This window comes from Pituophis catenifer, unplaced genomic scaffold (genome assembly GCF_029215685.1).
Source record: "Pituophis catenifer annectens isolate HBS135680 unplaced genomic scaffold, rPitCat1.0.hap2 SCAF_4, whole genome shotgun sequence".
Classification (NCBI taxonomy): domain Eukaryota; kingdom Metazoa; phylum Chordata; class Lepidosauria; order Squamata; family Colubridae; genus Pituophis; species Pituophis catenifer.
Genome location: NW_027256884.1, coordinates 116,103,722 through 116,117,646, shown reverse-complemented (window position 1 = coordinate 116,117,646; position 13,925 = coordinate 116,103,722). Strand labels below are relative to the sequence as shown.

At 38.6% G+C, this 13,925-nt stretch overlaps 1 protein-coding gene across 1 annotated transcript in view; it reads left to right on the top strand.

Annotated features, from left to right (window-relative positions):
- ARHGAP42 (Rho GTPase activating protein 42) overlaps positions 1-3,357 on the top strand; it is a 181,414-nt gene extending 178,057 nt beyond the window's left edge. Inside the window, exons 23-24 of the mRNA XM_070943987.1 lie at positions 2,215-2,294; positions 2,862-3,357. Coding sequence (XP_070800088.1) covers positions 2,215-2,294; positions 2,862-2,950 — 169 coding nt within the window. The 3' untranslated portion in view covers positions 2,951-3,357. The remainder of the gene's footprint in view (positions 1-2,214; positions 2,295-2,861) is intronic.
- Positions 3,358-13,925: the final 10,568 nt, after the last annotated feature.

Genomic DNA, 13,925 nt, shown 5'->3' with positions numbered 1-13,925 from the left:
AAGCGAAACATCTTCAAAGAAAAACCAGAAAGTCCAGTTGTGTCTTGAAGAAGCACCTTTGGGATGATTCTCAAGGTTTCTGACCACCATTTGCAAATTCAGTAGCATTTTCCTCCCTGACTTTAGTGAACAAGATAACTTGTTTTCAAAGTGAAATTCTAGGAATTAATACAGCTGTAAGCAAGCAAGCTTCTTATTAAGATAATGATTTTAAAGTTGAGGGAAGCAGTTATCTTGATTATTTCAAATGAAATTATTTTAAATTGGAGTGGCCTTTCTTTCTTTCTTTCTTCTTTCTTTCTTTCTTTCTTTCTTTCTTTCTTTCTTTCTTTCTCTCTCTCTCTCTCCCTCCCTCCCTCTCTCTTTCTCCCCTCCCCTCCATCTCTCTCTCTCTCTCTCTCTCTCTCTCTCTCTCTCTCTCTCTCTCGACTTTCTGGTGTTTTCTTTTAAGATGGTTTGCTTCTCATCTCAAAAAAAAAAAACATCTTTGGGAATTTTAGGTGTTTCTACAGAATTTCCTCTCCTTCTTAAGGAAGAAATTTGGAGAAACCATGCAGTGGAGCTGGGATTGCTAGAGATAAGAAGTAACTCCTTATTAGAACTGATGCTTCTGAACCTTCCAGAAAATATGGGATATAGAGAACTATAACAAATTATAATTCTAAAACAAATTACAATTTTTTGTTTATTGACTTAAGTGTTTCTGAGGGGTTTATTTTCCCCTCAGAATCCTAAAGATGGGACACAGATAATTCTAATAAATTTGAAACTAGGCTAATTCTAACGTAATTAATTAACCAAATAATTTTAATTAATTATTAATCAAGTGATAGAATTAGTTAGGATGTAACATTTATTATTTCTTGTCGGTTAAGAATGAACTTTGTCTTACACTTAATTTACATTTAAAAGCACATTGAAACTTGATAAGGAGATCATACATACATACATACATGTGTGTGTGTGTGAGAGAGAGACTTTATATATATCAGGCATGTATTTAGTGTTATCCATATGTAACAGGTTTGTTTATTAGAAAGTGTATAGCACATTTCCAGCAAAGGATGTTGCTCTCAGTAAATAACAAAGGCCTAACTAAATAAAATGTTTTTGCATGGCAGTGGGAAGGTTATCAAAAAGAAAGAAAGCCTAATCTTTAGAGATCTAGAGAGAAATCACCAAGAAGACCCAATCCCCAACAAATATTTTTGGGTAGCATTGGGAATAACACAAGAGTTTCTTCAGAATTATTAAAACACAGGATCTATTTATGAAAAAGAATGTAGTATTTGAAGGAGTTTAGTCCCACCTCAAGTAAAGCTTAATAGTGTCAGGGTTCCAAGTAAGAGGCCTAAGGCAGTCAAAACTCTGAGGCCTGGAGTTTCCTCAAAATTTTGATTGCCTTGGGTCTGTTACTTGATTACCACAACACTATACTTTGTGCATTGAAGCAGACTAGTATCCAACAGAATGGTTTTAAGCAAAATACTACATACAGGTAGTATTTGACTTACAACCGGTCACTTAGTGACTATTCAAAGTTATGATGGATCCACCCAAAAGATACTTATGACCTGATTCTAAAGTTCCAGTTGCTGTCCTCCATGGTCGCACAATCACATTTTGGGTGCTCAGCAACTAGCCCACATTTACACCTGTTTGCAGGGTCCCAGATGATGTGACCAAGTTGAATGACATCTTTGCTTAAAAATAGCATTTACTACTGATTTGGTGCAAAACATACCATATTGAGGTATGTTAAGCAATGAGTTTGCTTAACCACCGTAACATCCACTTAATGTCCATGGCCACCACAAAAAAAAGTCTCAAAATTAGGTTGATCACATGAGTAACCCTCTTTACAACTATCACAATGTAGGACCGTAACGGGCAGGCTCATAAGTCAAGGACTACTTGTAACTGGATTTTTTTATTCATAAAATTGATTGGCCACCCATCTTACCTCAGGGCAATTCTGCGCAGCTGGATCCTGCCAATAGTCTTGCCACAACATTTGGTAGGTCAGTCCCACCACATTTTAGAGAGTGCCTTACTTTAGTTAACTGCAAAAGGGCCTGTTGGTTTGAAACATTTCTTTTACGGGTGTATTTCCCATATTGCAGTTCCAACATTTCGTTCTACTGGCGTGCTCTTCCATTCATAGATCTTTTTCTTTTTAGTCTACAATGTTTGTTTGTTGTTACTGTTTTCAAGGCAAGCCAAGGCCATGTATTCCTGTAAGGCTGAACACAGTCATGAACTGAGCTTCCCGCAGGGGGCAGTATTTTCCAATGGTAAGATGCAAATTAGCTTTTATTGTCTTTGTAGCAATAACATTACTAACTCTAGCATCTCCGTTCATCTTTAAAGAGCTGTAAGGCTGTTTGTATGTTCATTATTGCAACACAATTATTCTTCATCATATTACTTTTTCAAGGGTGAGTGATAATGTGAATATGAACATGTGTGTGTGTTTCATCATCCTCTTTTAATGACCCTATAATCCCTTGTGGGGTGGAGTCTGGGCAACTGAATGGAGTTGAGTGTTTACAGGCCGGATGCCCTTCCTGGCGCCAATGCGGAGTTCTTTTCAGCAGATATATTCAGTGTGCCCAGAGAGAGAAATATCTGCCTCTACCTAGGATCGAACTCACAGCTTCCTGATTGTGAGGCAAGAGCTCCACCTCTAGGCCACTGCACCATGAGTGTGTGTGTGTGTGTGTGTGTGTGTGTGTGTGTGTGTATGTGTTTGTGTGTGTAGGTGTGCAAATATTATTATTATTTATGTTAAACATTAAACTGTATCTAAGAGAGAAGACCATAATCAATATAAGTCATACATTGTCCTTCTTTCTTAACAGTATATCCATCTGTGGAACCCGGATGGCTAACTGCGACATATGAAGGCAAAACAGGACTTGTTCCAGAAAACTATGTTGTCTTTCTCTAGTGATAGTAATAATGGACAGCAGCAGTTTCTTCATGGTATCCATGGTAACCAGCAATAAGCACTGTGATATTTTTTTTTAATCTGACACAGATATGGAGGGTCTGCCAGCTATCCCCATGTATGGTTGACTCCCTTCTGTTTCTGCAACTGCAGATTATGTAGCTTATGTAGATTATGTAGAAGAGAATTTAACGAAAACAGTTGAGAGGATGGGTTTTTTGTTTTGTTTTGTTGTTTTGTTTCAGTCTGTGTTTTAAAACTGAACATGGTACTTTCTCTGTCTTCCACTGTTGGTAACGAGAAAAATCACTTTATTTTTTTCCCCCCTTTATGCACAAAATCAAATCACCTGAAAATGAATATGCTTTTTTTAAAAAAAAAAAAAAATCTAAATGACTGATTCTCAGTTGGTCCCTATCATTTCAAGAAAAGCTTGTATTTAAATTGTTAATAAATGTTCACAGATGTCACTGTTTGTAAAAGCAATATGGATGTTTGATAGGGATAAAAATGCGTTAATTGGAGCAACACTTCATCAAAGTGATATTTTTGTTTCAAACGGCATTTTAAAGCAGTATATGTGTGTTTTTGGTTTTTCTTCCTTCACTTCTATGTTTTATCCTATAATTATTAATAAATTATATTTATAAAATCTCACTGCTGTTCTAAAAATACATTGGAATACCAACTACATAAATAAGCTATGGTATTATTATTATATACTTTATTCATTAAACATGAAACTCGGTCAACTGAACATTCAAAAATGCATCACAAATACCATTGACTGGTGCTAATGGTTGATATGGGTTGCTGCCAGCGTCTTAGGTATCAACCAAGTACCTTCTTAAGATGTACAATGTTCCAAGTAGCGCAGTTTTTGGTAGTTCCGCTGGTGTTACTGCAGGAAGCTGCAGTTTGTTGATATATCTTATAAAATTCTTGGACATGGTACCAAGTGCCCCGATGACAATGGGTATCACTGTTACATGTTTCATCCATAATCACATAGTTTTGATGGCCAGGTCACAATATTTCACGATTTTTTTCAGTTCTTTTTCTTTGACTCTGGCGTCTCCTAGTACCGCGATGTCAATAAATTGTATGTTTCAGTTTTCGACAGTTGTGATATCTGGCGTGTTGTGTTCCAAATGATGATCTGTCTGTATTTGAAAGTCCCACAAGATCTTCACCACCTCATTTTCTATAACTTTTTCGACTTTATGTTCCCATGACTTTTTGGATACAGGCAAGTCGTATTTTTTACATAATGACCAGTGGATTAATTTAGCAGCTTGGTTGTGTCTAGCTTTGTAATCAGTTTGTGATGATGATGATGATGATTAACCATCGCACAGTCAGCCAGATGTTCAGACCGAGTTTGGCATTTTTGTCCACCTATAGAGTCCTTACCAAGGACCTGGGATAGGCAAATCTGGATGTTTGATGGTGTTACAGATATTGTCATAGGATGGAAGCTTTATTAGTATTATTAGTCACATATTCAACTAGATGCTCAGATGGACTTTGATAATTTTATCCACCTATTGAGCCCTTCACAAGAATATTGGATAAGAAGATGTGGATGTTTGATGGTGTTAAAGGTATTGTTGCAGGATGTAATTGCAATTGACCAATAGTGATCTTGTCAATGCAGATGGTAGTCAAATGGTGCTCCAGTTGCTTTGGGAATGCCCTCAAAGAGTCTATTACTGTTGGTACTAACTTTGCTTTCTTCTGCCACAGTGGTTCTATTGCTATTTGCTTTGTAATTTTTTCTCCATTTCTTTCTCTTCTATTCTGTCTCCAGATATTGCCACGTTCACTATCTAGACTTCTTTGTGTTTCTTACCAACAGTGATTTAAGTCTGGATGTTACGTGGGACCAGTAGTGGGATTCAAATCCCGGCACTACTAGTTCATTATTGGGAGCGTGCGACACTTCTCTGCATGCGCAGAGCATTTTTGATGATGTCTGGGCAGGTGGGCAGAGCGTCCTGCCGCCACCGCTACCAGTTCGCCCGAACTGGGGTGAACCGGTAGCAACCCACCCCTGCGTGGGAAGTGTCGGTTGGTTTGAATTCTAATGTCCCAGCGCACTTTAGCGTCTTCATTTTATATTACTTACTTTTATGGTTCCATCAGTTTTTGATTGCAGGCAAATGGTATTTCTTGCAGATTTTCCAATGCACCATTGTTGTTACTTTGTTATGCTGTCGCTTGTAGTCACTCTGTGCAATTTTTTTGCGGCAGCTAACCAGGTGATCCACTGTTTCTTCAATTTGGCAGAGGTGGCTCTTGACATCTTTTGCTGTTTTCTCAATTCTTTACCCATTTGTTCTTAAGGCTTGGTCTTGAGCATTGTTCTTGTATACAAAACAAAGTGAAATCACAGCTTCCAGCACTTTAGCTGATGGTCACCTTCATACACCTCGAGTTTTTTTGCCAAAAATTAGGATGTTGTGAGGTATGAGCACAGTGTTATGCAGATCCAATGTGGTTAGGTGTTATTATTTACCGTTATTTCACCTGAGATGCCTTAAAATGAAAGACCAAAATTAACTGAGAAATAAATACAAGTAAAAGAACCTGAAGTTCATTTTCAAATTTCAAAAAGCAATAAGGCAAAAAGTGAGAATCAGTCATTTTGAATGTTAAATAAAGTTAATGACTCTGGCTTGACACATGAAACATAATTAAGCTCTTCTTGTAAGCTTGATAATACTTTGAAAATTATAATTTAGGTAATATTGGATGCTCAATATAATGTTTCTGTATTATTGCTTTCGAATTGTGGTGTTGGGGAAGACTCTTGAGAGTCCCTTGGACTGCAAGGAGATCAAATCAGTCAATCCTTAAAGGAAATCAACCCCAACTGTTCTTTGGAAGGACAGATACTGAAGCTGATCCTCAAATACTTTGTCCACCAAATAAGAAGAGGGACACCTTGGAAAGGACCCTGATGTTGGGAAAAAAGATGGAAGGCAAAAGGAAAAGGGGATGGGTGAAAATGAGATGGATAGATACTAGTGTTATCTATGCAATGAACATGAATTTGATCAAACTCCAGGAGACAGTGGAGAACTGGAGTTCAGTGTGCTATGATCCATGGCATGGTGAAGAGTCGGACACAACTTAGCAACTGAACAACAACAACACACATACATAAAAATTTGAATAATCTTGAATAAGCAGCAGTGAAAATTCATTACTTGTGATATCAGACTAAAGTTAAACTTTACAGTAGGTTGTTACTGAAATACTTCGCAGACAGTAAAACTGAGCTGGTGCTCCTTTTATAAGATGCCAGGCTGACATTTATATACCTATTACTTGCTTGGGTTGAAGTTAACAAGAAATTCAGAATCATTTTATGACACCACATCTTATTGTTCTGGCCTGTTGTGTGCATCATTTAGAAAAAAAGGGCACATAGAACAAGGAATTTCAAGTGATAAAAGACTACTATAGCCCTAGGCTTGAGAATCAGGTTGTTTAAAGCAGAGAAATCCAATTCAAGATGCATATAAGATGGAAAAAAAACCCCACAAGTATATCTATCTCCAGTCTTGATAGTAAAATAACAAAAACAACTGATTAAATTATTATTATTATTATTTTTTAATTTGATTTATATGCCGCCCTTCTCCGGAGACTCAGGGCGGCTTACAATGTGCTCAGCAATAGCCTTCATCCTTTTGTATATTTATACAAAATCAGCTTATTGCCCCCACAAACTGGGTCCTCAATTTACCTACCTTAGAAAGGATGGAAGGCTGAGTCAACCTTGAGCCTTGGAGAGATTCGAACCCTGCAGTAATTGCAGGCAGCTGGTCTTAATAAGCTTAATAACAGGGTGCCTTAAACCCCTGTACCACCAAGGCTCTTTTGTCAGGATGATTCAGGTGACCTGTGTTTATGTGAATCTATGCCTTCGAATCAATGTGTGTGTTTTTCCCCCCTCAAGCTGCAAAAAATGATGAAACAAAAATCCATTCAGTGCTTAGTGGAACAGCCATCAATATATTCTAAAGTTCATGGAAGGCAAAAACAAGCAAGCTTCTCCTCCTGAGATGTAAAAATTTAAGGAGTCCATGCGAATTTTACTCTGCTAGTCCTTGCTGACTACAGGGTACGATGCTCATCTCTGTTTCAAGGCCATTGAGCCAATGCTGTCTGAAGACATTTCCGTGGTCGTGTAGATAGCATGACATCAACAACAATGCTGTTACCTTCCCACTGTAGTGGTACCTATTTATCTACTCACACTCGCATGCTTTCAAACTGCCAGGTTGGCAGGGGTAAATAACGGGAGCTCACCCCATCACGTGATATTCGGGTCTCGAACCTGTCAGCTTTCCAGCCAACAAGCCCAGCATCTTAACCGCTGAGCCATGACGATGCCCTTCTGAGAAACATGCTTGCAAATGGATCTTTTTGGAAAAATCAAGCCAGCCCAATACTATAAATCCTAAATTCAGAATGGCATTAACATTAGCCCATGTTAATATCCTTCTTACATCGATCATAGAAGGGAAATTCAAGAAAATTCCATATATGGTCAGATTATGCCCAGGTGTGTTGGTATTAGATAGATAGATAGCTCATGTTCTCCTTTATTGTCTACTTTATATGAACACACTTTTAGTACATCCTTGGTATATATGGACACTCAAATACTTTGGCCACCTGATGAAAAGGAAGGACTCACTGGAGAAGTGCCTAATGCTGAGAAAGATTGAGGGCAAAAGAAGAAAGGGATGACAGAGAATGAGGTGACTGGATGGAGTCACCAAAGCAGTAGGTGTGACCTTAAATGGACTCCAGAAGATGGTAGAGGACAGGAAAGCCTAGAGGAACGTTGTCCATGGGGTCGCGATGGGTCGGACACGACTTTGCAACTAACAACAACAACAACAATATATGGACATATTTTATATATCCTTGGTATATCCTAATGAATAATTTCAGGTACTTGTACTTAATTCTATTTAATACATCGCCCCTACAGAAACCAGCTCTCATTTAATATGACAGACATTTACAGATTAAAAGGCCCAACAAATTAACAGTGCTGGTGCTTTATGGTATATTTGCTTTTTATTTTAGTCCATTTTTTTCTGTTCAATCATCTCTGTTTCTTAGGTTTTTGTGATATTTTATGACCAAATCTGAATGATCATCCTGACTTTCTAAATTATTTAAATAATTTATTGGGTGACATATAACAAATTTCTCCTCTTTTTTTGGATAAAGTTTTTTATTTTTATTTCTCATAAACATGCCTTAAATGTATAGTCTCTTATTTATTGTTAATCATACATATTCTCTTTTGACTTTTCATATTAGTTCATTAAACAATTTAAGTATCTTCAGGGTTGCTCTTCTACCATTCCATCTCCCTTATTTTACAACAATCCTTCTTCTCCTTCTCCATTCTTTCCCTTCCTTCCCTTCTTTTGTCCTCTTCTACTTTCTTCTTTCCTCCTCTCCTCCCCCTTCTCCCCTTCCCTTTCCTTTCTCCCACACTTCCCTTCTTCCTCCCTTCTAACTTTCTCTCCTACTCTTATTTCCCCTCCCTTTCTTCCTCTCCTACATGTAACTAATTTCAAGAACACTTTTCAGCATGTGCCACATCAAATTTTCTTGCCATAACTTAAGTGAAACAGTTTGAAAAGGGTCAAACAATGCAAATGCTTAAGATACATGGGGAATTACCGTATTTTTCGAAGTATAAGACGCACCTACCTTTTTTGGTGAAGAAAAGAAGAAAAAGAAATCTCCCTCTGTCTCTGCCCCTGAGCAATTTTGCCTCGTTGCAGCAAACAGCCTGCTTTATTTTCATTTTCATTTTCAACATAGCTTGATTAGCACAAGGGGGGGAAAAATCTGCTCCAGCAATTTACCTCTTTACAGCAAACAGCAGAGCCCTGCGCGAAACAGCTGAGAGCAAATCAGCTGAGAGTCGGGAGGCCAATCTAATCTACTTGTGCTAATTAGGCTGTGTTGAAGCTGAAAGGAACTGTTTCTTCTTGCTGTTTGCTTGTAAGGAGGTAACTGCTGCGAGGCAGAGGCCAAAGGGTGGGGGCCAGTGGGTGGGCGGGGCTACATTCGGTGTATAAGACGCACCTAAATTTTCACTCCCTTTTTTGGGGGGGGGAAGGTGCGTCTTATACTCCGAAAAATACGGTAATGTACTATTAGGAAGTTGAAGAAACCTTTTTTAAAAATGCGATATGCGACTTTTATTGTTGCCAAGAAAATTTAATTGTGTTCATGTAATTACAACTCAAGCTCAGCTGAGGGACATCTCTACCTTTCTAATATAATGATGCACGACTAATTTATTTCTAGATGAAAAGAAAATTGCCAAATCACTGTACCAAATCTATCTTTCTGTATCTGGAAGAGAGAGCGAGAATAAGGGAAAAGAAAGAGAAGCATGGAATAAGAAATGAGTTCTCCAATCTCAATTACATCTTCCATCTAAGATGGAGGGGAGTTTTTTTCTTTAAAAAATAAGCAAAAAAAAAAAAGGATGTAAATTTAGCCATGCTCAGAATAGATTCATTGAAATCAGTAAGATTTAATTGAATCAGTTGGTCTCTAATCATGAAGTGCTCTGGATCCAATCTGTGTCTTAGTTTGATCCGTTGGTACCCCACGTATAATTAACATTTAAGGATAGAGAAAGCAATACTGGTAGTCCTCGACTTACGACCACAATTGAGCCCAAAATTTCTGTTATTAAGTGAGACATTTATTGAGTTTTGCCCCATTTTACGACCTTTCTTGCCACAGTTGTTAAATGAATCACTTCAATTGATAAGTTAGTAACCCAGCTGTTAAGTGAATCTAGTTTTCCCCATTGATTTTGCTTGTCAGAAAGTCGCAAAAGGCTAATCACATGACCCTGGGATACAGCAAAGGTCATCAATATGAGCCAGTTGCCAAGCATCTGAATTTTGATCACATGATCATGGGGATGCTGCAACGGTCGTAATTATGAAAACTGTTCATAAGTCACATGTTTTCAGTGCTGTTGTATCTTTGAAAGGTCACTAAATGAACCGTTGTAAGTCAGGGACTAGCTGTAATGAAATGAATGTGTTTCAAGAAACCACTCTTTTTATGGTGTGCACATATTTGCAATTTGTTTTGGTCAAAGAGCTTTCTCAGGGCTTTGAAGCAGGGGTGAAATCCAGCAGGTTCTGACAGGTTCTGGAGAACTGGTAGCGGAAATTTTGAGTAGTTCGGAGTCCCGGCAAATACTACCTCTGGCTGGCCCCAGAGTGGGGTGGGAATGGAGATTCTGCAATATCCTTCCCCCAGGAGTGGGGAGGGAATGCGGATTTTGCAGTATCCTTCCCCTGCCACTCACACCAAGCCCACCAAGCCACGCCCACAGAACCTATAGTAAAAAAAATTGAATTTCACCACTGCTTTGAAGCACCATCTGATTCAGTTTATTAAATATAGAAGTGGAACAATTAGATCAGAAATGGCAAACCTTGTAGGTTTGGCATGTTAAAAATTAGGCAAATGCCTAACTTGAATCTGCTGTCGTATCGCATCTTCCCCCGCCCCCCGAACAAAATAGAAACTATTCTTTGCATATTTACTTTTTAAAAAATAGTCCAATTGTGTGTGATTTATTTATTTATTTATTTATTTATTTATTATATTTCTATGCCGCCTTTCTCCCGTAGGACTCAAGGCGGTGTACAGTCAAGAAAAATATAGATACACAAACATCATAAAATTGCTAATTAAAATTATTATTATAACATAGTGATCCCCAGTATCTGCCATCTGTCACTTACTTATGGCGGTGTTCTCTTTCTGTTGACAAGCCCTTACGGTCTACCTGAGGCAACTTGGAGTCTCATGAGGCCTTTGTTCTTGAAGCAGCTTCAGAAAATGCTCCTATGGTGCCAATGCAGCCTCGGAAAACCACGTGAAAGCACACCTCATTCCTGGATCATTTCTGGATGCTCTGAAGGCTGTATGGGAGTCCTTTCTTTCCACCTCTAGAAGGTCCACAAGCCACGCAACAGTACAGCACATTCTTTGAGTGACCTCTGCAGCGTCCCAAAAAAGCACATGGGGCGTGCTTTCAAGAACAGTTGTTAGGTGTTGGGGAATGTGAATATTTGTTGGGCGTTGGGGAATACCGGTGTGTTGCCTATCCTAAATTTCCCATCCCTGGATTAGATTCATCGCAACCAGTGGCTTCAATTTTGAATCGCTTGTTACATGAAAAGACACATTTGGAGTGATAACTTGTTTTCTTTGGAAGCTGAAGCTACATTCTGATGATGATATTTGAGGAGAACACATTGGTTATCTATTCTGACCAAGCTCCCCAAACACAACAAACCTTCTGAAGTTAAATCAATGATTCCTTTATTAGGAGTGCCAGCAGCCCTGACAAAAAGTTTCTCTCTCACCGCAGGCTAACACGTCCGTCCGTCAGGGAGATGAATAGTTATCTGCCAGATCTATTCTCTGCCCCGTCTTTTATCCCCAAAGCTAGGGTGGGGCTTCGCTAGCGGTGGCTCTTCCATCCCAAGGACCATTGCTTTCTGCTCCTCTGCCTTCTGTGCATCCGCGCGTCAGGCACTGGATCCAGCTATTCCTCCTCTTCCTCATCAGCTACATCCAGGCCTGGGGGTTGTTCACTCTCCATCTGAGGGCTGACAGATGGCTCAGGCTCTGCCTCTCTCTCTCTCTCTCTGCCAGTTCCATTCCCTCTTCCCCCTCGGAGCTCTCAGATTGCCTTGATGCTGACCCTGACTCCCACGCTTCCTCCTCATCTGATTCGGCTGCTGGAGGGGACGGCAGCTGACAGGCCAATGACATTTTCCTTTTGGGGACAACTTCCCTCCCCCAAATTCCATATGGTGCCTTCCTTTCCAATATTGAGAAAAGTGTCTAAAATGGACCGTTTCATGTGGATTCAATGTTTAGCTTTTGTCAATGGGCTCCTATCTCCCGTTCTCTGTAGTGTCATCTTGTTTATGATGATGTAATATTCATTGTAGTTATATGTTATACCATGTGAGTTTGTGTCTTTCTGTTGTAAACTGCCAGGAGTCTTGGGAGTATAGCAGTATAAAGAAAATAAAGTAAATGCATACAGAGAAAATGTAATATTGTATGCGGAGGGACATTCAATTCTGTGTGCTTTCTCTTTCTTTATTAAGATACATTGAGCATTCTTCCTGGCAGTGACACAAAAGCCACATAAATCAGCCTTATTCTATTAATGCTGGATCAAGGCAGTGCTGTTCTGGATAAACTAAACAAATCAACTATGCATTTACTAAAGGGGGGGGGGAAATAGCCTAGGAAAACAGCAGCCTGAAGCTGATTAATAGAACAGTTGCCTTTCAAAGCACAATCCAAAGGTTTGCAGAGGTAATGAACTACATTTATTCTGCTAGACATATTTGTTTAGAATAGCATGTTTTGTATGTGTTGTATTTGTTTTTGCATAAGTATGCACATAAAAATCTTTTTGCGAATGCATTTCCTACAGGCCTGAAGAAATTAATTTATTCCCACTTTCCCCCCGCAATAGTGGAATGGTGGAATAAGCATGCTTTTGATTTAAAATAATGACAAGATTTACTTTTTTTTTTAACCCAAGATATCAAATCCATTATCTGAACTCCATTGTAATATGTGCTGTCGGTAGCCATAAACAAAGCATAAATAATGTGCTGAAAATTGCAGCATTGAATAGTTTATATGCTATAACTCTGAAATATGGCACTTTTTATGTTCTTTATTATAAGCATTTTAATTGATCTGTGGAGGAGGGAGGAAACCTTTCTGACAAAGATTTCAAATTATTCTCAGGTTTTTAAATGTTCAAAATATAACGGATTCAAGTAAGATTTAACAAATATTATTTCCTCCTAAATTAACAGATTTTTCCCCAAAGGTTTTGTATAGTACTTTTAATATTTTATATTTTATCACTGGATTCTGTACCCAGTAATAAGTTAAGTTGCTGTGAGTAAATAGACATTTTTGTATATTTCATGATGTGCTTGGAAGGGGAGAGAAAAATTGTACATAAATTATACATAACTAACCAACTCACTCACTATCAATCAGCATATACTTCCTGGTGAATTCTGCCTCTACGGTCTGCAGTAATGAAGTACGTAAAGGAATTAAAATTACTTGTTCTTTTCCTTGTAATCGTATTATTTAACTGCAGAAAAACCCACACTCTTGGTTTCTTATGATTGAGTTGATGATCCATTACTCCTTCTTGAGAATTGTTGAAAAACGTCACTGAAAAATGCTTGGCTCTCAAGATTTTACTAAAGGAAACTCCCAACAAGATTGGAACCCAGCCTTGTTAAGAAATGTTGGTGCTGAATTTATGATTAGCAAAGGAGACGTTTAAGGCAGGTACAAAATGCAGTGCATTTTGACTGCAATTCAGTGTTTTATAAGGTTGGGAAATACCAACCCTAGAACTGCACTACATCATTTGCAAAAATGTTGATTTTTTTTTTTTTAAAAAAAAAGACCTTCAGCAAAGTATGAGGCACCATTGGCATTAGGGTGCTTCGGCTCAACATTAGGATTGTATGCCTGCTCTCAAATAGTAAATCAGATAGTAACTTCTTTGCTGAATGTTAGTGATGAGATTCTCTCCTTGAAAAAAAAAAAGTGGAAGTGAGCTCCTGAATTTCTGTTTACTGTCAGGGTTCCAAGTAACACCCACAACGAAAGAAGACTCCTAGGCTTGAAGTTCCTCAAAGTTCCATTTTATTAGAGATGTCATATTGGCATATCTGGGAAAACCTGAATTTGAAAGCTTCCAGACAGTCCCAAGTCCCTGCCCAGCACCCACAGGTCCATCACATGGTCCAATCAAAGCACCGTCCCAATTGGAGATACCTCCCAGCCAAACCCCTCTAGGTGCAGGGCAAGATGTCCTTGACTCTCTGAG